The sequence below is a fragment of the Macaca mulatta genome, chromosome 15 (genome assembly GCF_049350105.2).
Source record: "Macaca mulatta isolate MMU2019108-1 chromosome 15, T2T-MMU8v2.0, whole genome shotgun sequence".
NCBI classification, from domain to species: domain Eukaryota; kingdom Metazoa; phylum Chordata; class Mammalia; order Primates; family Cercopithecidae; genus Macaca; species Macaca mulatta.
Genome location: NC_133420.1, coordinates 80,473,923 through 80,498,701, shown reverse-complemented (window position 1 = coordinate 80,498,701; position 24,779 = coordinate 80,473,923). Strand labels below are relative to the sequence as shown.

The 24,779-nt window shown below is 39.4% G+C and overlaps 1 protein-coding gene across 5 annotated transcripts in view; it reads left to right on the top strand.

Moving 5' to 3' along the window:
• The window catches only part of ADAMTSL1 (ADAMTS like 1), a 956,812-nt gene that overhangs the window by 744,199 nt on the left and 187,834 nt on the right, over positions 1–24,779 (top strand). For 4 of the 5 annotated variants that reach the window (XM_077966031.1, XM_077966030.1, XM_028835141.2 and 1 more), the window contains 2 exons: positions 1,857–1,941; positions 24,323–24,624. In XM_077966031.1, coding sequence (XP_077822157.1) covers positions 1,857–1,941; positions 24,323–24,624 — 387 coding nt within the window. Of the gene's footprint in view, positions 1–1,856; positions 1,946–24,322; positions 24,625–24,779 lie in introns of those variants that run through there. The other variant, XM_077966032.1, reaches the window with a different exon arrangement.

The following is a 24,779-nucleotide window of genomic DNA, read 5'->3' as shown; positions in this document are numbered from 1 at the left end:
TTTCCTCCTCTATAAAATGGGTATAATAATAGTATCTAAATCAAAGATTATGTGAAGGTTAAATAAGATATACCATAAACAAGGTGGTTAACCTAGTGCCTGGAATATAGTAACTTCCACATACAGTAAGTTACTTTTAACTCCTGACTATCATCAGCGACCTCAACTGTGGGAGGAGGTTGCCACAGGTGTGTCTGACAGGATTTAGTTCAAAAGAACAATAAAGTATTGCAAGTTTACTATTAGTGCCAAACTGAATGCTTCCTTATTGAAAGACAGAGAGCTAACTTACGCCATCAGAGACAGCCTCATTGACTGAGTCTTTTTTTTTTTTTTAAGACAGAGTCTCGCTCTGTTGCCCAGGCTGGAGTGCAGTGGTGCGATCTCGGCTCCGTTGCCCAGGCTGGAGTGCAGTGGTGCGATCTCGGCTCCCTGCAACCTCCACCTCCCGTGTTCAAGCAATTCTTCTGCCTCAGCCTCCGGAGTAGCTGGGACTACAGGTGTATGATGCCGTGCCCGGCTAATATTTTGTATTTTTTTTAGTAGAGACGGGGTTTCTCACCATGTTGCCCAGGTTGGTCTTGAACTCCTGAGCTCAGGCAATCCACCCGTCTCGGCCTCCCAGAGTGCTAGGATTACAGGCATGAGCCACCGTGCCTGGCCGACTGAGTCATTTACTGGGTTAGTTGTGGTAGTTGTAACATGATGTATGTATAGGTACTGTGTTGCTATGTTTAAAATGTGAGCAAATCCTTTTGGCTTTGGCAGTTTTACATTTCTCACTTGCTTTGCTTTTTGACTATAAACAATTGTTGTGCATAGAGAACAAGAAGTGATGCCCGTAACTTAAAATAGTCAATTATTTATTAGCTTTATCTTCACCAAGCCACTTCACAGAAAGAAAAGCAGTTTGCAGTTAACTATCAAGAATCAATCTGGATTTTCACAACTAAGGAGTGAGCCTGGCTCTCTAAACATCATTAAAATACCAGATAATTCTATGGTGCATATATGTATAGACATATTTCTTTCATCCTTGCAATTATATGTTATAAAATGGTGATAGAGCGTCTTTGGCTCATACTATAAAGGCAAATATCCCCATAAATGACCCTAATAAATATGCTAGAATGGGAATCTTGGCAGTTACTTCTGTAGGAGCAGTTATAACCTCCCTCTTCATTTTTCTCCTCCCCAATTTTTTCCCAGGAAGTAACTAGAAGTTTGTTTTGAATTGTTTGGCCAGAGATAGATAAATAGGCGAAATAAGTCAAATTATGTGTTATGAGCCCTCATTTGCACATATTCCAGTTGTCAGTGAGCCTTGGGGTAGTATCGAATGAGTCAGATATCTAAACCAATGGTTTGTGAATTTCAGAGTGACAGAATTTGTTTTTGGCAATGTGACATAGATCACACTTAGCTAAAAGGCAAAAAAAAAAAAAAAAAGTTAGAATTTATGAAAGTATCACAATATAATTGATTGTACTTTGTTTTCCAAGGTACATGCTGCTCTACCTTTTCAAGAGGAAATGGTGAAAAGACACTTCGATGATTCTTTATATGCATATTGAGCTAGTGCTCCTACACTTACAACTTTCATAATAAAAGGATTTTCCTTTGCTATTAATCATTATAAAGAGGAAACTTGTACACAAACTAGTATTATTAAACATTTTAAAATTCGATTTTATTTTTCTAGATATAACCATCATCAGAGGCAGCAATTTACCTAAAAACTTATTATTCGTGTTTGTCAACATAGTAACTTCTTGGTGACGAGAATAAGGAATTTTCCTAAAATCCCAGATGGGTTCTAACCTCTTCTCTTGTATGTGCACTCACTGAATTCTCAGAGAAACTTCCAGTCGAGGCCAAGTTGCCATGGTTCAAACAAGCTCAAGAACTAGAAGAAGGAGCTGCTGTGTCAGAGGAGCCCTCGTAAGTTTTAAAAGCACAAATTGTTCTACATTTGAAACTGATTTGTTTAAAGAAAGCAGTGTATCACTGGTTGTAGCTTTCATGGGTTCTGAACTAAGTGTAATCATCTCACCAAAGGTGAAAGGAGGCTTTTTGGCTCTCAATTAAAGATTGATTAGTTTCAAAAAAGTGTTTATCAAAACTGTTGATTACATTGTAAATACTTCTGTTTTGCCTAAAGTAAGTAAATGAAGGTGTAGTGCTTACCCTCTTCTCCAAAATCGGACCTCCTCTCTTGGCAAGGGGCCAAAGGTGAGAAGGCACAGGCTGCAGCTGATGATATAACATAGATTTGATGGGAAAGTCTGAGCTGCTTTTCACACTCTCCCAGTTTTGCAATACAGTTGCTTACAAAAATTAAAGAGCAAGTAAAGTATACCTGAGAGGCAAAGGAAGTTCATTAACTTTTCTTTTCTCTTTCTTTCTGGGATTGATATTAGGGGTGGACCTAGTTCTTTGCCCTACTTGATTATGTCCCATGTGTGCTCAATTTTATCAAGGCCATGGAATCTGTAAAACCGTGAGGCACAGATTTGCCAGATGCTTTGGAAGAGGAAACAAAGAGAGACAAAAGTAGATTAAGTGGTTGATTGATTGGCTGATAAGTTTATGTATTGATTTCATTAGAAAACACTGATAGGCATAGCTGCTACATCACTTTACAAATGAGGAGATACAATTGATTGAACAATGTCATCAATGACCCAAGAAATTTCTCAGGTTGAAAAATTTTCTAGATTAATTGATTTAATGTAAGTTCTAAGCTCTGTGCTATTCACTGGCACTTAAGATATGTCACCTACCCTCCAAGAGTTAATAGTACAGCATGTAGGATACAAAATGATTTCCAAATTTTACTGGAGATATAAATTAACATTGCAACCTATTCAAATGCAATTTAGAATTTTCTCAGATTCATTCTATTTGAATCTAAATCTGATGTGGTTTGCCAGAACACAGTTGTGTACCTGAGTGCACAAGAAATCCAAAATATAGATTTGTACAATAACCAAAGGTGATTTCTAAAGAAATGGTATTCTGCCATTTGATTTCACACATAAAAAAGATGCACACATTAGGAAACACTTTTTTTCCCTATTTTTTCATTTTTGAGATAGGGCCTCACTCTGTCACCTAGGCAGGGGTGCAGTGGCATAGTCATAACTCACTGCAGCTTCAACCTGCCATTCTCAACGAATTCTCCCACCTCAGCCTACTGAGTAGCTGGGACTACAGGCGCAGGCCACCACACCGGGCTAAGTTTAATTTTTTTTGTAGACAGTGGGTTTCTCCATGTTTCCCAGGCTGGTCTCAAACTCCTGACCTCAAGCAGTCCGCCTGCCTCAGCCTCCCAAAGTACTGGGATTGCAGGCGTGAGCCACCGCGCCTGGCCCAGGAAACACGTATTTTTACTTAAAAGGATAATTAAGCAAACATAAATTATTTCTGTAATGTAAAGTTACTACAGCAAACTTTTTGACTTCTTTGAGAAAAAACAACTAACCATTGCAGAACTTTGGAGGAAAGGAAGTGATTAAAGATCACGATGTAACCTTGAAATGAATATATGAAGGCTTACAATTTTTTACTTCTCCTCCACCAGTACCTGATTTGACAGGCCTTCTTGTTGCTGAGGAGTAAATAAGCAGTTCTTTTTAGGGGGGCATTAATAACTTCTTAATCCAGTAAGGTCCTATATAAGACACAGAAAGATGCTATATAATTAGAACTGGTGACTCCTTTTATATGCTATTGGGTTAAATCTGTTTGAAACCAGGTATGTATTATTTTACCTAAATAAACTCTTTTCCTCTTGTACACTGTATTTTGTCACTTGGACTAAAGTATAATCCTATGTATAATCTTGCATTCTGGCTGATGGTAAATAATAATACAAAATTGAAAATAAATAGAAACATCTTACATCAGTAAACATCTTCCCATTATTAGATGCCTTTCAGATGAAAGCTAACAGTGGAGTTTAATGCATCCACAGAAGCATTACATAGGCCATCGTCAACCATGTTTTGTAATGAATGTTTTCTACTAAAGGTCTGATTAAGATGCATTACGTTTAACTTTAATCTTAATAAAGTCTCTAAAGTAGTTAAACATAGCTTTAGCCATTGAAAGTATAGCCATATATTAAACTATTAAGATCTACTCTTAGTGTAATGAAATTGCCATTTTGGCATGATTAATCTGAATTGGAGTAGATTGTAATTGGAGTGCTGGTGCAGGGTAAAGGAAATGTATACTATTGTGCTCAGAATAATAATTACTTTTATACCAAAATAAAATAAATGACAGCTGTAGAATAATGTAATGAAAGGTATATGGTTTCCACATTTTAATACACTTGTATGTGTTTAGTGCACTGCACCCTAAGAAAGATCCTAAGTGTCACATGTTTTTAAATCTATATTGATTTTGAATTTAAAAAACATAATGTTGCATGGCCTTAATTCCATCTTTTCTTAAACCACATAGACTGGTTTCTAAATGTATGTAACGACCTATAATTACTCTCTGAAGCATAATGAAAAAAAATGATCAACTGTCAGCAAGTCATTCCTTTCCCCCACCAAAGAGACTCATACTGCTTAAATTAAATGGTAATGTTTAGAAGCTGTGACTGTCACTTCTGAACTGCTACAGTGAGGCAAGAAGAGTGGTCCACAACTATTATCTCTTGCTTTGGCTCCAGCTAACATTGGAGAGTTTGGTAGTAAAGCAGTAATTATCATTTATTTCCCCATATGGAAAGTGAAAATATTATCACCAAGCTATCTCATTACATAATACAGAAAAATCACCAGATTAATGTCTTCAGCATATCAAGATACCCTTGTTCAATGTTAGATACTTTTAGTAACCCCAAAATGTTAGGAAAAGATTGGTTAGCACTCAGGCCAAACATATGTTGGGAAGTAACTGCTTTAAGATGTTTAGAAGAAAACAATGATAAAAGACTAAAAACTGAATTGCCAAGAAATAACATTTTATAGACCAGAAGAATGTACCAACAACCAACATTGTGGCTGCACTAAACACCGTGCACAAGATACAAATCCAGATATCAGTTTCATAGAACCACTGAAATAAATATGGGGATTGGCTCACATGGTGGTGATATATAGATAGATTCATCATAGAAAGCTGAATCTTCAACTCAGAAATACTTCTATATGTTTATTTTTTTTCCCTCAACAACAGATTGGTTTGTTACGACACATTTGATTCATGTGGTGGAAAGGTAGGAATATTGTGTGAATATATTTTCTTTTCTTTTTTTTTTTTTTTTTTGAAATGTAGTCTCACTCTTGCCGCCCAGGCTGAAATGCAATGGCGTGATCTCGGCTCACTGCAATCTCCACCTCCTGGGTTCAAGCTATTCTCATGCCTCAGCCTCCCGCGTAGCTGGGATTATAGGTGCCCGCCACCGTGCCCAGCTAATTTTTGCATTTTTAGTAGAGACAGTGTTTCACCGTGTTGGCCAGACTGGTTTTGAATTCCTGACCTCAGGTGATCCACCCTCCTCGGCCTCCCAAAGTGCTGGAATTACAGGCATGAGCCACCACGCCCAGCTGAATATATTTTCTAGGTATGTACAACATGAGGAATTTAAGACCAGCCTGGGCAACATAGCAAGACCTCGTCTCTACTAAAAATCAAAACACTTCGCCAGGCATGGTGGTGTGTGCCTATATTCGCAGCTACTCAGGAGTGTGAGGCTGAAGGGTTGCTTGAGCCTGGGAGGTGGAGGCTGCAGTGAGCTGAGATCATGCCACCAAACTCCAGCCTGAGCAACAGAGCATCTCAAAAAAATAAAAATAAAAAAATATATATATATTTATATTTATGTGTGTGTGTATATGTATACATATACACGTGTATATATATACATATACACGTGTATATATATGTGTGTGTGTGTGTGTGTGTGTGAGAGAGAGAGAGAGAGAGAGAGAGAGAAAGAGAGAGAGAGAGAGAGACCGTGACTAAGAATGCCTAATCTCCTGGGAATACAGCCCAGCCGGTCTCAGCCTCATTTTACCCAGTGCCTATTTGAGATGGAGTCGCCCTGGTTCAAATGCCTCTGACCGTTGAGGTAGACTTCTACAATTCCTAAGACTCTGGGAGAGTCTGGGAGAGGGTAACAGCAGTGCCATGCTAGTAGTAGAAAAGGGGGGATGGGGAAAAGACTGATAAAATTATCTTCTGTTAAGGTTCAAACTATGTCATTTCAAATTTCCCTCCAGCTGTTGAGAGTGCTGTTAGATTTAGGATATATCATTTTAATGCCAGATTGAGCCCATCTGGTTGCTTTCGTGGAACAATATGTAGGAATAGCTTTCTAGGACTTTTTGGAAAGTCAAAAGTGTACCTTTATTAGGTGGGGAATTGGAACTGCAAAGTGGTAGTACAATTACATTTGTTAATCAAGTGAAAGTTAAAAAAATTACTGACAGGTTTTCCACCTCTTATTTTTATACTGTAGTTTTAGTCTTGGTTGAGATGTATGCATAAACATCACTATCGCCTGACACGCATCACCCAGGCAAGTACATAGTGTGACCCTTCCGACAGCTTCATTTCTTGAGGAAAAATGATACAATGATGATCCCTAGGACATTTAAAGAAATGTTGTTGGATAGGAAGTCATTCAGCTTACCTTAAAAAGCCTGTCTGACTTGGAACCAGAAGGAAATTGTTCATTTCCTTAACTCCTTCAGGCTGCTAACAGGCTACCTAATGCCCTAGAAGGTGTAATTTGCTAAGGGACTCATGTGAAAAAAAGAAAAAAACAAAAAAAGGTATAGTCTGGATGCTTTAGATGCTCTTCCTGATCTCTGAAACAAGGCATCCCAGGTAGAGAAAGTGAGGACCAGTTGGCACTTAGGGAAGCCAAGTTCTTCCAGATATATTTCAGTTGCCAATAGTTCTTCAATGGCTCAGAAGAACAATGGGATATGCCAGTTGCTTTGGACACGGTGTGGCCAACATAACCATTTTATCCAGGCATTCTCTTGTTAAATAGCTGGCATTCACCAGGTGGAGAGCGTTAATGATGCCATTTTTTCAAAAGTAAGATTGGGTAGTTCTTGTGCCTTGATCTTGCATTTTAAAAGATCTTGAGTTATCTTACTAGATTTTCAGTCAACGGCTTTGCATGGTTAGGAGACTATATTTGTGCTTCAACATAATAGTCAGGGCTTAAATGCATTGCCATAAATAACCCTGTTGTGAGCCATTACAAAAAAGAAGAAGAAGAGGAAGAAAAGTAAGTAAGCAGAAGGCAGCAGTAGTATCTGGATGCCAGATGGCATCAGCTTAGCAGTGGGGTTTATTGAATAAGAAGCAAAGGGAAATTCCTGTCATGCATCTATGTGAACAGAACCGACAAGGAATTAGATGCATATAGAAAAGCCAATAAGAGTCACCATGGTGATTCTGTAATCATTAAATGCCTTGTTTACCTTGTAGAAAATAGTATTTAAAGATATATTTAAGCATATGTTTTCATTAGTCCATATTTATACCCAATAAGTAGTCTAAGAATGTAGATGACTTAACTCAGTGGTTAAGAAGGTGAATTAATATTTTTTTAAGTGGCTAGAAATGTTAATTGTGTGACATGTGTTTTTATATCCCTCCTTAAAATGTAGTGAACCAAACATCAATGATGGGTCCATATAGTGTTACTATTTATATTCTAAATATGAGATACCTGAATTATATTCTCTATGAATCTCAGGCTACAGAAAAGTAATGAGGAATATCTTGTTTATGTATAGAAACAGGTGAGATGATTCATGATTCTTAAGAAATCTAAGATCAAGAAATTTAAACACTTCACAGATTATTCAATCAACAAAAAGAATGTTCAAGCAGCAAAGAGTTGAGCATTAGAATTATAAGATAAAAAAGCACTTAATTTTGAAAACTGGCATATGGTAGAGCTAAAGCCTCACCCTGGCCAGACAGCATCAACCCTTCCCCTACAATAGTCTTGACCTCTCTCATTTCCAACACCTTTCTTTCTGGCCTCCTCCCTATTATCTGCAGCAGCAAAGTGCTTAATATAATTTCTTGGGCTAATTCCGTATTCTAGATGACTTTAGAGAGCCACTAGACTTGCTACATTGTTCACACCTCCTAATGATGGAAGCTAAACTCACCTATAAATTGCTTGCCCTATGCCATTCTATGTACCAGGTGCAGGTATTGCAAAAATAACCATAGTCTTTGCCCTCAAGAAACCTTTAGTGCATTCTTATCACAAGAGCAATAGGATTGTGACCAAAGTGTTGAGTACTGGTTGTCTATCCACAGACTGAAGAAATGAGCTAGCTGTCTATAAGAAATGCAATTTGATGTTTGGGTATCATAGCATGAGAGGGTTACTGATTTAAAAAGGAGTTCAGGAGACTTATTTGTGGAATTTCCAAATTCTCTACCAGCATATATTAGAATTTCATCTGCCTCTAAGGTAAAATATCAAATAGTTAAGCTACTACATGGTAATGCATAAACATCAGAAATAAATGATAAAAGAATATAATATATACATTGAAAGGGTTTGAGGGGGATGTTGATGTGAACCGATGTTTGACAGATTATGATCAAACTGATTTGAATCTGGCTTTGATTCCAAAACTAGTACTTGGGGAAAGATATATGATGTTTTTACATAGCAAGTGATCAGATATTTTGTATCATTATGCGTACCTCAGATATTCCTACCTATATGTTAAAAACAGGCTATAGAAGTCACAGATAATTTCCTAAAGTTGATTTTTTTCAGATATATTAAGCTGCCAACTGTGTGAACTGGTGAGGGGTGAGTCTCAGTATTTGTATGCCCTAGCACAGATACAATCCTGCTGGAATCAGAGTAAAAAACAAGGTGATTTTTGATCATGCCTCCATGCAAGACAGCTCTGCACAGTGACAAAAAGTGTGGGCCCCAGAGACACAGAGCTTGTGTGTGAATCTTGACGTTGGGAGTCATTTAACCCCATATGCCTCCATTTATCACCTGTGAAGTGAGGATGATAATAATCTCTACCTCATAGGGTTCTTCTGAGGTTTAAGTTAATCTGTGTAAAGTACCTGGTATGCAGGAAGTGCTACGTATATAAAGTATTGTTATGATTAGGCCTTTTCTAGCATCATTCATTTTCCTAGAGAATATTTAAGGGAGTTAAGATGTCTAAGAACGATTTATTACAAATAGAGAAATTGAGGCAGCTGTTGTATCTGCCTCATACATCTTGTATCTAATGGCATTTGAGAGAGAACAACAATATTTAACTCAAAACTCAGCTAATGGGTTCCCAGCTCACACCACCTTACTGCCTTTCTTTGTCTACACTCCTGAGGGTCTTTGAAGACTCACTTAGAAGCACCATACTTTTGAGTTAGCCCAGAGTTTAAGAGACAAATCTTTATTTAAATAAAAAGAGATTTATGAGGAATTACAAAAATGAGTAAGAAAAGTTCAGAAGCTGCCTGGGTGAAAAAGCAACCTCTCTCTACTCTCAGTTAAATATACTTGATCTCCATACGCAGAGACAGCAGAATCAATAATAAACTCAAGAGCAGATAGAGCCCTTTTTATGTAGTCATTAGAAAAGCCTTGATTGCAAACCAAGAAGTTCTAAATTTATCAGCCCCTCCCTCTGTCACCACAGTTGCTCATTCTGTAGCTACTTTCAGAAAGCTAAATCTGAATTGTTGCTTAGCAGAGCCCTAGAGAGTGACAAAGACAAATTAATGGGATCCTTGTGTGCCAAAATAAAGTATGCACCCTGTCACCACCAATATATGTTAAGTCCGTTAAGGTCATTTCTAATGAACTGAACTTTTCATTGGAAAGCTTAGCCAAACGTGTTGAATTAAGGGAAAGAAACCTTCACAAAATTACAAGATAAACTAATTTCGTTCCATGTAAAGAAGAAACGGTACATGAAAAGTATTGGTTTCCAATATTTTAAATCTTTATCAAAGCCAGGGAAAATGATAGGCATTTAAACTACATTCCAATATTAAGCTGAGAACTAAAAATGCAGTGATAGCATTGTAAGCTGTGATGGCATCTGAGTCCCTGGGATGTGGCCTTTTAAGCAGACTATTTTCAAGGAAAAGCAAAGCAAATTTTCAAATCACGTTCTGTTCATTTAGGTCAGAAAAGCAAAGAGAAAGAAAGATGATCTGAAACAAGTGTCATATCCTCACTTTTCATTTCTGAAAAGAATAATTTGGCTTTATTTGTATCTGCTACGTGTAGTGAGTAGTCTTTCTTCCTTTTTTCCCAAAATTGTATGGATGTTGGGTTTTAAAAAGTAGATAAAAAAGACAAAGCTCTACCTTGGGTTTCTCTAACCTAGAAACAGTTCCAAAGTGCTCCAGCGCTTCACTGTTGAGTAGCTGATGGTATGATAAGGCAGTGTTTGACCGGAGTCCTGTAAAAATTATTGAAGTCAGCGTCTGTCTCAAAGCTGCCCCTTAATATTTTATTCTTCAAAATGACATTTTATTGATATTTCACTGAAGTGTGATAGACACAGAATTTCAACTTACCTCAAGCTACATGACTACCTAACAACCCATCAAGATGAAATTCAGCAGGCATATACTGCCCAAGTATGGCTATAAGAAATATAAATGAATAAGCCCACAATAGCTGCTCAGTTTGGGTATAGTAACTCCAAGCTTTTCCTGCTGTAGGAGTTTCTTATGGTTTCTATAGCCATATGAAACTCCTTCAGTAGGAAGAGGTTTGTATTTCCTCATGCCAAATGCCTAGAACAGAAAAGTATGACTTAGTTTCTTAGAGTCTTTTGGCTGTTGCCTCTTTATCTAGCTTGGTTTCAGTCTTTGGCCCTAAGAATAAGCATAGTACCAAGTCAATCATAACAGTAACTCATATCCTTCTGTTTATCAATCCATTTATTTCTTTGAAAAATTATTTATTGAGCTCCTATTATGTGAAGTTCTACCTTCATAGAGATTTGGTCAAGTGAGGGGGACAATTATTACATAAAGATTTGCATTGTGATTATCAAAGACTGGTAGCTGTTCTAAGAAAATGGAAAGATGCTCAAAGAGGTTAATAGGGGACCTATTAGGCCTGAGGGTCAGTGCATTAGTCTGTTCTCACATTGCTATAAAGAACTATCTGAGACTTGCCAATTTATAAGTAAAAGACATTTCATTGACTCACAGTTCCACAGGCTGTGCAGGAAGCATAGCTAGGGAGGTCTCAGGAAACTTATAATCATGGCAGAAGGAGAAGGGGAAGCAGGCACATCTTACATGGCTGGACAAGGAGGAAGAGGGCAAAGGAGGAAGTGCTACACAATTTTAAACAACCAGATCTCGTGAGAACTCACTCACCATCATGAGAACAGCAAGGGGGAAATCTCTCCCCATGATGCAATCACCTCCCCCAGGCCCCTCCTCCAACACTGGGGATTATAATTTCATAGGAGATTTGGGCAAGGACATAAATCTAAACCATATTACCCTGCCCCTGGCCCCTCCCAAATCTCATGCCCTTCTCATATTGCAAAATACAACCATCCATTCTCAACAGTCTCCCAATTCTTAACTCACTTCAGCATTAACTCAAAAGTTCATAGTCCAAAGTCTCATCTGAGACAAGGCAAGTCCCTTCTTCCTACGAGCCTGTAAAATAAAAAACAAGTTAGTTACTTCCAAGATACAATGGAGGTACAGGCATTGGGTAAATATACCCATTCCAAAAGGGAGAAATTAGCCAAAACAAAGGGGCTACAGACCCCATGCAAGTCAGAAACCTAGCAGGGCAGTCATTAAATCTTAAAGCTCCAAAATGATCTCCTTTGGCTCCATGTCTCATATCCAGGCCACACTGATGCAGCGGGTGGGCTCCAAAGGCCTTGGGCATCTCCACCCCTGTGAAGTTGAGTGCCTGCAGCTTTTCTAGGTTCATGGTGCAAGCTGTCAGTGGATCTACCATTCTGGGGTCTGGAGGATGATGGCCCTCTTCTCTCAGCTCCACTAGGCAGTACCCAGTTGAGACTCTGTGTGGGGCCTCCAATCCCACATTTGCCCTGCATGCTGTTCTAGTAGAGGTTCTCCATGACGTCTCTGTTCCTGCAACAGACTTCTGCCTTGACTCCCAAGCATTTCCATACATCCCTCTGAAATCTAGGCAGAGGCTTCCAAGCTTAAACTCCTGCCCTCTGTGTACCCACAGCCTTAACACTATGTGGAAGCCTCCAAGGCTCATGTCTTGCACCTTCTGGAGCAGATGCCTGAGACGTATCTGGCGTTCTTTAAGCCATGGCTGAAGCTGGAGCAGCTAGGACACAGGGAGCAGTGTCCCAAGGTTGTGCAGGGCAGTGGAGCCCTGGGCCTGGCCCATAAAACCATTTTTCCCTCTTACGCCTCCAGGCCTGTGATAGGAGGGACTGGCACAGCTCTGAAATGCCTTTGAGGCATTCTCCCCATTGTCTTGGTTATTAACATTTGGGAAGGGCTGCTGTGAAGGTCTCTGAAATGCCTTCAAGGCATTTTCCCCATTGTGTTGGCTATTAAGATTTGGCTCCTTTTTACTTATGCCAATTTCTGCAGCTGGCTTGAATTCCTCTCCAGAAAATGGGTTTTTCTTTTCTACCACATAGGCTGCAAATTTTCTAAACTTTTATGGTCTGCTTCCCTTTTAAATATAAGTTCCAGTTTCAGGTTATCTCTTTGCTCATGCATGTGATTATATGCTGTTAGAAGCATCCAGGTCACATCTGAAACACTTTGCTGCTTAGAAATTTCTTCCACCAGATACCCTAAATTATCACTATCAAGTTCAAGGTTCAAGGTTCCACAGTGCCTGAGGTGCCTGAGACCACCTCAGCCTGGACTTCATTGTCCATATCACTAGCATTTTGATCAAGTCTCTAGGAAATTCCAAAGTTTCCCTGATCTTCCTGCCTTCTCAGACTCTTCCAACCTCTGCCAGTTACCCAGTTCCAAAGTCATTTCCACATTTTCAGGTATCTTTATAGCAACGCCCCACTTCTTTATACCTATTTTCTGTATTAGTCCATTCTCACATTGCTATAAAGGACTACCAGTGACTGGGTAATATTTCTTTAAAAAGAGGTTTAATTGATTCACAGTCCCACAGGTAGTACAGGAAGCATAGCTGGGGAGGCCGCAGGAAATTTACAATCATGATGGAAAATGAAGGGGAAGCAGGCACATCTTACATGGCCAGAGAAGGAGGAAGAGGACAAAGGTAGAGGTGATACACACTTTTAAACAACCAGATCTCTTGAGAGCTCACTATCATGAGAACAGCAAGGGGAAAATCCATTCCCATGTTCCAGTCACTTCCCACCAGGTCCCTCCTCCTATACTGGGGATTACAATTTGACAGGAGATTTGGACAGGGACACAAATCCAAATCATATCAGCCAGCAAAGCCCTCTTTGAGAAGGGACATATATACTGAGACCTGAAAGATGAGTGGGAGTTATTCCAAGCAAAGAGAAGGGAGGAGGGTGATCCAGGGTACAACCCACACATGCCAAAATCTTGAGTCAGGAAAGCATTGACCACATTGAAGGAAGTAAAAGAAGATTAGTGTGGCTGGAGAGAGTAGTAGCTGGAGGAAAATCGTGGGAGATGAAGTTGGAAAATGGCATAAGATAACCTTGGGAGAGAGTTTGTCTTTTTTACCTGGGGGCAGTAGGAGACAATTGAAAGCTTTACATTTTAAGATTTCCCTAGCTACGTCATTAAGAATAGGTCAGTAAGGAGTAACAGAGGAAGAAAATAGACCAGTGGCTATTGTGGTAATCCAGCAGAAAGACAGTATTAGCTTTAGTGATCATGGTATGCATGGCAGCCCATGGCAGGACAGTGAGGTGATGAAGAGCACCAACTGTGGAGCCAGCCTGCCAGGGTTCAAGTCCTGACAATACCATTTACTCAGCAGTGTGGCCTTAGAAATCATTGTGTTCCAATATTATCAACTAGAAATTGAGATGAAAGTAGTACTATTAAAATATAATTTTCGAAAGGGTACAATCATAAGTCTTATAAAAATATAAAATAATCACATGTCAAAAATGTTATTATTATTATTATTTTTTTTGAGATGGAGTCTCGCTTTGTCGCCAGGCCGGAGTGCAGTGGTATAATCTCAGCTCACTGCAACCTCCACCTCCTGGGTTCAAGTAATTCTCCTGCCTCAGCCTCCCAAGTGGCTGAGATTACAGGTGTGTACCACCACACCCAGCTAATTTTTGTATTTTTGTGTGTGTGTGTGTGGTAGAGATGAGGTTTCACCATGTTGGCCAGGATGGTCTTGATCTCTTGACCTTGTGATCTGCCCACTTTGGCCTCCCAAAGTGCTGGGATTACAGGTGTGAGCCTCCGTGCCCAGCTAAAAATTTTATTTAACTCACAAATTATTGAGGAAGCCAGTGTGATGTTAAAACTAGTTTAAATGAGAATTTGATTTAAAGTTTATATTTTCTACCAGACAAAACCACTTGCAATGCCATGACCAGAAAAATGCATATATTATTATGGACAAGAAACATCTGTATCATCACCAGCCCTCTACAGGGAAACTTCTATCTCTATGGAGTTGCAAAACAGACTAAGTAGCCAAAGACCTTCAAAGGCTCATAATTCCATAGAACAAGACCACCCCTGGAAATTTGCTAGAAAATGCCAGCATGTCATTGAAAAGACAACCAGTAATCTCTTTTGCCTATTTCAAAATGTTTCCAACAGTACCCATTTCCCAACAGTGTCATAATGAGTTGTATATGTAAAATGCATAAAGCATGTAAGTGTAATGTTAGCTTATTATTGCTATATTAAGGTGGTGGTAATGGAAATGGAGAAAAGTAAATGAGTTTGTATATATTTTCAAGGGAGAATTTATAGAATTTAGCAATCAGTTGGAAGTGAAATGTGAAAGAAATTGAGGGGTCAAGAATAACTCCTGATTTTTTACTTGAGCAATTGGGTAGCCAGTAAAATCCTTTGCCGTGCTGGAGAAGATTGGAAGAGGATTGGGTTACTGAAGGGGGAAATCAGGAGTTCCATTTTGGACATCGTAAGTCGGAGATTGGAGCTGCCTTTGAAACTTAAAAGCAAAAATGTCAAGAAGGAAAAAATAGCAATGTGCAATAGTTAAGAGCACAAAACCTTACTAGTTGTGTAACTGATGCTTCAGTTTCCTCATCTATTAAATGAGAATAATAATAGTTTTATCTCATAATGTTCTTGTTCAGATTTAACAACTTTTGTTTATAAAGCACTTAGAATAGTGCCTGTCACATAAGAAACATTAAATAAGCTTTTGATAAATACATTAATTAAATTAATGTTTACTTTTTTCAAAGAAGAAAGTTCTAGAATAGAGATTAAATACTTAGAAGCTTCACGTACACTGATGGTATTTGAAACTAGGAATCATTGATTAACACATTGGAAGACAGCACAAAGCCAAGCCCTGAGGCTCTGCAATATTTTAATTTTTTTTTCTTTTTCCTTTTTTTTTTTTTTTTTTTAGACAGAGTCTTGCTTTGTCTCCTAGGCTGGAGTGCAGTGGCGTGATCCTGGCTCACTGCAACCTCCGCCTCCTGGGTTCCAGTGATTCTCCTGCCTCAGTCTTCCAAGTAGCTGGGCTTGCAGATGCACACCACCATGCCTTTCTAATTTTTTGTATTTTTAGTAGAGATGGGGTTTCACCATGTTGGCCAGGCTGGTCTTGAACTCCCGACCTCAAGTGATCCACCTGCCTCGGCCTCCCAAAGTGCTGGAATTACAAACATAAGCCACCATGCCTGGCCTGTGCCACTGCACTCAGCCAATATTTTGAATTTGGGAATAAAAGGACCTAGAAAAGGAGACTGAGGGAAGTAACCAGAGAAGAAAACCAAGAGAGTTTGGTGTCATGTAATTCAAGAGGAGATAGTATTTCAAGAAGTGCTTGAAAGCAATGGTCAATTATGTTTAATGCCATTGGAAATGAGACAAAATGAGGATTAGATTTGTTAAGAATAGCAGACAGTATGAGGCCTGCGTTCTTAGAACTTGATACCTGTCTTCCTCCTGGCCTTTTTCTTACTGTTAAAGAAAAGCAACCTCCTGATGGTCAGCAGGACCCTCCTTTAATAAGACTCCTTATAATGTCTGATCTAGAACCATATCCGAGAAAAGAGAAGGCAGAACTTCAAGATGACTCCAACAAAGTGCTCAAACATACAAGATCTCAGGCTTTGAAAGAGCCAGTAGTCTCTGGATGAATTGGAACTTTCAGAAAACTCATCCCCTGCAACATTTTCCTTTAGTATAAAGTCTCTTTGAAAGGAAAATGTGCTCTTTAATGCAGTCAGCACTTTTTTTTTTTTAACCCAACTTCCAGCACTGAGCATTTTCTGCAAGAAAGACATTCAGGCATTCTTGCAGAGAGGCCAGCCGCCTCTCAACCCAAAACAGCACCATTATCATGAGAAAAAGTCTTTTTGTTACTTGAAAAATGCCTCTAAATATAGCTTTTCCATGTGTTTTGCTGGGTTTTTTCCTTTTTAAATTTATTTTTATTTTTTATTTATTTTTTTTTTTGAGAGCAAGACTGGGTCTTTCTTCATAGCCCAGGCTAGAGTGCCGTGGCACAATCAGAGCTCACTGTAACCTTGAACTCCTGGGTTCAAGAGATCCTCCCCCTTAGCCTTCCCAGTCGCTGGGACTACAGGTGTGTGCTACCACACTCAACTAACTTATTATTATTATTATTGGTAGATAGGAGGTCTTGCTATATTGCCCAGGCTGGACTCAAACTCTTGGCCTCAGATGATCCTCCTGCCTTGGCCTCTGAAAGTGCTGGGATTACAAGTGTGAGCCACAGTGCCTGGCCACTTTAGTATGTTTTTTAAATTAAGTTCTTCCCTCAAATTATTACTGGTTAGCAACATTAGACAGGGACAGTCACTCAATTCTTTTCTTTTCAAGTAGTTGTATTGGTGGCTGCTTCAAAATTATTTGTTTTATTTTAATTTTCAGGATCATTCTGTTTTTGATTATTCTACTGGGGCACCTTACAGTGCTGAAAATGCCTCATAGCCTAGGCATGACACTTGAGGATTTGAGAAATCTATGAAAAGAAGTGGTGCTGTCAGATGTTGTGAGGAGTGATGTCCTAGAACCTTTGAAAAATTTTGCTTGGAGACCTCAATATGAGTTGCATAACTAGCATGAATTATTTGCAGTTCCAGAGAGTTGTAAACAACAGCAGTTGAGAAATATTTTCATAATTCCACATTCAGATCAAATATCCTTGAGTAAAGATCTTTCCTAATAAGTAGATTCTCATTTATGTGGATTCATTTAGGCATGGTTCTAAGTAAATGTGTGGGATATTTGGATAAGTATTTTCTCAAAACTTTAATGCTCCAGCTATATTTTAAGATTGCCTTAATATTATAGATTTTACAAGTAATTTTAAAATTACTAAAGTGATTCAATTGAAGAGTTTGCCTTCCATTATAGCATTCCAAATGGTGTTTGTTTACTTATCTTAGAGGGTTTATTTAAATCTTTCTTTTTGACATCATTGAGAGGCATTAAAGAACTAAAGAGTTTTTACACGAGATCAGAAGATCTCGTGTAAAAATGGGAAGTAGAGGCCAGGCACAGTGGCTCACACCTGTAATCCCAGCACTTTGGGAGGCCAAGGCAGGCAGATCATGAGGTCAGGAGATTGAGACCATCCTGGCTAACACGATGAAACCCCGTCTTTACTAAAAATACAAAAAAATTAGCCAGTCATGGTGATGGGCGCCTGTCGTCCTAGCTACTCGGGAGGCTGAGGCGGGAGAATGGCGTGAACCCGGGAGGCGGAGCTTGCAGTGACCTGAGATCAGGCCACTGCACTCCAGCCTGGGAGACAGAGCGAGACTTCGTCTCAAAAAAAAAAAAGGAAGTAGATAAGAGTAGAAATACAAAGAAGGTGTTTCCTTTTCTCTCTTTCAAGCTTCTTTCTCATCCAGTAGCAATTTTTTTCCCTATTTATCCAAAAGCCTCTTCAGATGCCAAAATGTGAAGCTTAGGTTTAGTTAACTGCACTTTATCCTAAGGCTTTTACTCCATTAATGTCTCAAGGATTGCCCAGAATCAGGAGAAGGATCAACTTTTCAAAGTTTAAAAAATACATGTAAGAATGAAGATTGGGTTAAAAATATGATGAGGCAATATGGAATTACATATTTTACCAATAAAGTATGTAAAATTTTTGGTCCTAAATAACATATTTATGGAAAAGACTTTTTGGTCAATTCAGAGTAGAATTATTTATGAAATATTTTCTTTTTCCAATACACTATTTCCAGATCCCTTTGTGGTCACTTGTTAATGGTAAGATTTTTAAAAGGGAGAATCCATGATTCTCGTGTAAATATAAAATGAACATCTGTCAAAGATTTTACCTACCTCATTAACCAATGAGGGAACCAGTAAGATGTTACAGCCAATTCAAAGGAAATGTAAAAGAACCCTGTTTATTTAGGCAAATATGAATGCCCAAATGACTTTACAAATAGATGCAAAATAGGTCTAGCTGCAGGGCAACAATCAACTGCATTCCACCAGACGGAATCTGTATTTCTCTGGGCAAAATCATTTGCACTATCAATTTTCTGCCACTTACAGGGTTGTAAAATATAATTGCTCAAATCAATGAAAGGCTAAGACAACCTAGAAAGAATGCACTTAACAGAGATATCCAGTAATCAGTAATCTTTGGGGTTCTTTTTTTTTTTTGAGACAGAGTCTCACTCTGTCACGCAGGCTGGAGTGCAGTGGCGGATCTCAGCTCACTGCAACCTCCATCTCCAGGGTTCAAGCGATTCTTCTGCCTCAGCCTCATGAATAGCTGGGATCACAGGCTCATACCACCACACCCAGCCAATTTCTGTATTTTTAGTAGAGACAGGGTTTCTCCAGGTTGGTCTCGAATTCCTGACTTCAGGTGATCCTCCCACCTCAGCCTCCCAAAGTGCTGAGATTACAGGCATGAGCCACTGTGCCCAATTTTAAACTCTAATTTTTCTCACATATTATTCAGTTTATTCCCTTCTCTTTTTTCACCCTATTATCATGCCACCACTCACATACACAAAAATACACCAAATGAAACAAGTAAAGAGAAATCCACAACCCCTATTGGCTTATAGCTTGAAATGTAATTAGATTGAAAACCTGTACCTAAATTGAGTATTTTTAATGAGACTTCCTGCATGTTTCAATTTGCATTTTTTAATTAGGCCATGAAACTAGTGATGGCATCAAAATAAGACACTTATAAAGCTGTTTTTATTTTTAATCATCCCAATGATTTTTAAAACAAACATATATGAGAAAGGAAGAGAGAGGAAAGTAATAGGATAAAAGGAAAAGTTAATTTTCACATTGTATTTGTCCATTTTCACATTGTATTAGTCTATTTTCACATTGCTGAAAAGACATGTCTGAGACTGGGCAATTTACAAAAGAAAGAGGTTTAATTGGACTTATAGTTTCATATGGCTAGGGAGGCCTCACAATCATGGTGGAAGGCAAGTAGGAGCAAGTCACATCTTACATGGATGGTAGCAGGCAAAAAAGAGAGCTTGTGCAGAGAAACTCCCGCTTTCTAAACCAACAGATCTCGTGAGACCTGTTCACTATCACGAGAACAGCACAGGAAGGACCTGCCCCCATGATTCAGTCATCGTTCATCAGGTCCCTCCCACAACACATGGAAATTATGGGATCTCAAGATGAGATTTGGGTGGGGACACAGAACCAAACCATATCAAATATGTTAGTTACAGACCATGTAGACATACACGTAGAGGTTAGTGCTAGCTAGTATCTGTGGTGACACGAGACTAATCAACGAAGAGTAAGTTGTTTTTGTTTAACAGTATATTAATAAAGTGATTATTTTTATTATTTCAGTGCATGCTTCTAACTCTATAATAGTCACTAATAAACTTTTAAACCACTTCGGAATTTTACAAGTGAATTTTATTGTCACTGTTTTCTATTTCATAAAAGAGACTGGTAATTACTCTAATTAAAGACTACATTTTTTGTTAATGAAAGGAAAAATTAAGCTTGCAAATAGGCCAGCCAGAAGCATACATCATTCATTTGCCAGGTGTGGTTTGTTGTTGTTGTTGTTGTTGTTTTAATTTCCTGAAAGGAAAGACTAAATACAGAATTCATGTCAGTTACTTCTGAAGTTTTCACCCATCTTCTAAAGAAGTCATTTGTCAAACCGTTCTTCATTCATCCAATGGTAGTGGTGCTAACAAAAAGAATTTTTTTTTTTTTTTGAGTCAATCTCACTCTGTCACCCATGCTGGAGTGTGGTGGCGCAATCTTGGCTCACTGCAACCTCTGCCTCCCGGGCCCAAGCAATTCTCCTGCCTCAGCCTTCCTAGTAGCTGGGATTACAGGCGCCTGCCACCATGCCCGGCTAATTTTTGTGTTTTTGTAGAGACAGGGTTTCACCATGTTGGCCAGGCTGGTCTCGAACTCCTGACCTCAGGTGATCTGCCTGCCTCGGCTTCCCAAAGTGCTGGAATTAAGGCGTGAGCGCCCGGCCAACAAAAAGAATTTTTAAACTTCCCAAATTTTAACCTTTTTGTTGTCCATTTTTACATGAAAGTGATTAACATAGTGATTTAAAAACAAAAATTTTCCCTCTATTTTAAAGGTCCCTCTTTAAAGCTTCTAGCTCAGCAAGTGCTGTTCAAGATGAGACTTCTAAACATTAGAATTAAACCTCCTAACTCACTTGCCTGCCCTCTCACTGACCTCGCTTCCTCCCACTTGTGGCCAGAAAACTCAAGATAGTAAATACAGAGTTGGGAGATCTAGGGACTTGGGGAAAAGCCTCCTATGAAAAACAGTTATTATTCATTTGGCCATTTGCACTATCAGATATTTTTCTTTTGAAACATAATCTCCTGCCTTCAGTAAGAGAGATTGTATTATATCATACACTGTATGCACTAGAGAAATTAAGATGACTGCCAAAGGACAGCACCACTTAAAAACCAAATTGTTTTTAATTGGTGTGAACTCGATGAAGACCTAAGGATAGTGGATTGGGAGATAAGCCAGTGAGGCTGTTTTACATTTGATAAAACTCTCATTTGGGAGACATAAAACAGACATTTATTGTTTTTGCTATTAACCCTAAATGTCTAGATAGTAAAAAATTACACACATGTGCATGCGCACATATATATGTATATATGTGTGTGTGTATATGTTTTAATTGAAGCATGATGCCTTAAAATAAGTTTCAACCATTGCAACAAGTTCATGGGGCTTCAGTAGAATGGCCTTTCTGTTTTATGTGCTTTTGGTGTATCTTCTTGGTTCTGGAATGACATCAAATGCGAAGTCATTCATATTCTAGACAAGCAGAGCTAAGGGTCTAGTTTGTGCATCATTTATATTCTAGATCTTATCTGGGGTTCACTTAGAAAACACCAATCAAGTTGGCTACTTATCATATTCCATAAGCTTATATATGTGAAAAGAGATGGAAACTAAGACCTAAAATAAGTTTGAGGATTATCTGTGGATCTCAATGTGTTTGTATCTCTACCAAATGTTTTTTCCTATAGCAGGGGTTGGAAAGCTACAGTCCACAGGCCAAATCAAGACCCCTCCATCACCATCCCATCACCTCCTTTTTAAAACTGAAGTTTTATTGGAACACAGCCACACTAATTTGTTTACATATTTCATTCCACAATGGCAGAGTTGAGTAGTTGCAACAGAGTTCACACAGTGTGCAAAATCTAAAATATTTTCAATCTGGCCCTTTATAGAAAAAGCTTGCCAGCCCTTGCCTTGTTACAATGGTTCCTAAAGAGGGCTCTTTATAAGCAACAGAACCGTAATTCTTATTGCATAGAAAAAGCAGGTAGGGTGCAGTTCTTCTTGAGATCTTGCCATCTTTCTGATTCGAAAACAAAATTTGGTACCACACTATTAAAGAAGTGTTATTCATCACACCATTGTCAAAGTTGGCAGGCTAATCATTTGCTTTTGTGTCTTTCTTACACACAGAATAGTTTAGCATGCGTTTTCCTTTGTGTCTGCACCTGTGTGGCAAAATTCGGTGCTTGTGTATCTGTTATGATTCTTGTCACAGGAGCCAGGCAGGTGGATGTGGATGTGTAATAAAAGGGTTAAAACGATTTTGCTGGCAGCTTTTGGTTTTATATTCCTAAAAAGCTCCCGCCGGGGGCATTATTTAAAGCAAGAAGACTTTTTAATATTTTAGGATACCATTTTTTTCCAAGTTCTCTAGGTGCAAAAGGTAGAACAAAGAAGTCAAAAAGGTGAGAGGGAGGTGAAATTGTGATGAGATTTTCTTGGGATAATTCTAGGTGGCCATTCTACCCTCATTCACCTTCCTGACAAGGCTATATGGGGACCTTTGTTCTCTCCTCGTGGATGACTCTTCAAAGGTAGCTGGGGTCGGGCCTTTCTCAAAGGGTCTCTTGCCATGCCTCAGAGCACTGAGTGCTGTTTTGGGGGAAGTCTTATCTTCTGAGCAGACCACCCCTGTTCCACATGAAGCCCAGGCTCAGGTCCAGGCCACATGTTTGTTGTGTTCCTTCCAGTTTGAAAACTTGGATCGGTTTTCTGTTAGAATTTCAATTTCCCTGAACCAGATAGGAGCCATTTGCACTTGCTAGCATCTCATGCTGTAACCTTCTTATCAGATCTTTCATTGTCTGCCAAAGTCAAGGTTAAGGAGCCAGGTCTGCATGCCTCCTCAGCATGACTCCCTGTGAGAAAGCAATAGGATCATGGAAAAAATGCAAAATAAAAAATTATCCCAAAGTTTTTGTCGGAATTATACTAACTTTTTGAAACTGTTAGTGGTTCCTTCTAGGCTTTTTTTTCCTAGGTCCCTCTCAAGGTCATTATAGTTATGGTCATGGTTGATTAATGAAGGTGGGAGGACATTTTTGGAGATTTGGGTATTTTTCTACGTTCTAGGGAAAAACTCAGAAGTTCTTACTAATGTGGCTTGTTTTAGGGGACTGGGTGTGAGGATGTTGAGCACACTTGTCTGAATGAGAAACCTCTCATTTACAGTGGTATGCCTGTGGATTTACATTTGTAGCACAGCTTTTCTCTATGATATAAAAAGAATTGGAGCTCAGGCTAATTCAAAGAATGTGTAAGGAACAAGACTTCGCACCATTCTTGGAAACTTACACACAAAAATACCTTCTTATACATATAAGTAAATCTCGGGAAGCATATTGAACAAAGAAAGTTACAGAATATGAGACCCAGACTATTTAAAAAAAAAAAAAATTCCTTAAATATCTCCAAGGGCTTATTTCGTTATCAGTATCAGTCTGCTATAAGAATAGCCAGCCACTTGCAAGAGGCACAAGTGCTGGTGTCACAGGGCAAACCCCAAAACTGAGGTCCAGCCTTGGTGGGACCTCATGGGTTCTTGGCTTCATGCAGGAAGGAATTCAAGAGCTAGCTGACAGAGCAAAGTGAAAGCAAATTTATGAAAGTAAAGGAATAAAAGGGTAGCTACTCCATAGGCAGGGCAGCCCTGGGGGCTGCTGATTGGCTATTTTTATGGTTATTTCTTGATCATATGCTAAACTAGGGGTAGATGATTCATGAGTTTTCCAGGAGAGGAATGGAGAATTCCTGGAATTGAGGATCCTCCCCTTTTCAGACCATATAGGGTAACTTGCAGACATTGCTATGGCATTTGTAAACTGCCGTGGAACTGGTGGGAGTGTCTTTTTAGTATGCTAATCTATTATAATTAGTGTATTAATGAGCAGTGAGGACAACCAGAGGTCGCTTTCGTTGCCATCTTGGTTTGACAGGATCTGGCCGTCTTCTTTCCAGCATCCTATTTTATTAGTGGGGTCTTGTAAAACAAATTCCTATCTCACTGGAATTTAGAGCGAGGAGAACAAACCACCAATTCCCTGCTTGGAAGAGCTTCCACTGTGGGTGCAAAGCAGGGAGCAAGCAGGTGGTCTCTGGAATGTCTTGCAGCTGGGAGTTCATGTGACCTTCATGAAGCAAGCAACCCAGAGACAGTGGCAAAATCGCTTATGAACTAAACTGAGGCACCATCACTGGACAGGGTGGAGGAGCCCTGAGCACCCCTGGGACAGTTCTGGGCAGTGGAGGCAGGTGGGATGCAGCCCCTCACAACCCCCATGGCCTCCTGCCTGGGGCTTCTCATCCTGTCCTCTTGTTTGCTTGCTGATTGCAGGTTCATCCCAGAGGCCTGGTCGGCCTGCACAGTCACCTGTGGTGTGGGGACCCAGGTGCGAATAGTCAGGTGCCAGGTGCTCCTGTCTTTCTCTCAGTCCGTGGCTGACCTGCCTGTTGATGAGTGTGAAGGGCCCAAGCCAGCATCCCAGCGTGCCTGTTATGCAGGCCCATGCAGTGGGGAAATTCCTGAGTTCAACCCAGACGAGACAGATGGACTCTTCGGTGGCCTGCAGGATTTCGACGAGCTGTATGACTGGGAGTACGAGGGGTTCACCAAGTGCTCCGAGTCCTGTGGAGGAGGTAAGAAAGGGGACTCTGGCTCAGATCCCTGCCAACTTCTTGCTCTTTTTCTCTCTCTTCTCTTCCTGCGTGCAGCTGGGTCATGGGACTGCCTCAAATCCAAGAATGATAAGTAGGACGAGGAGGGGAGGCAGCCATTCTAAATGTAAAGCACA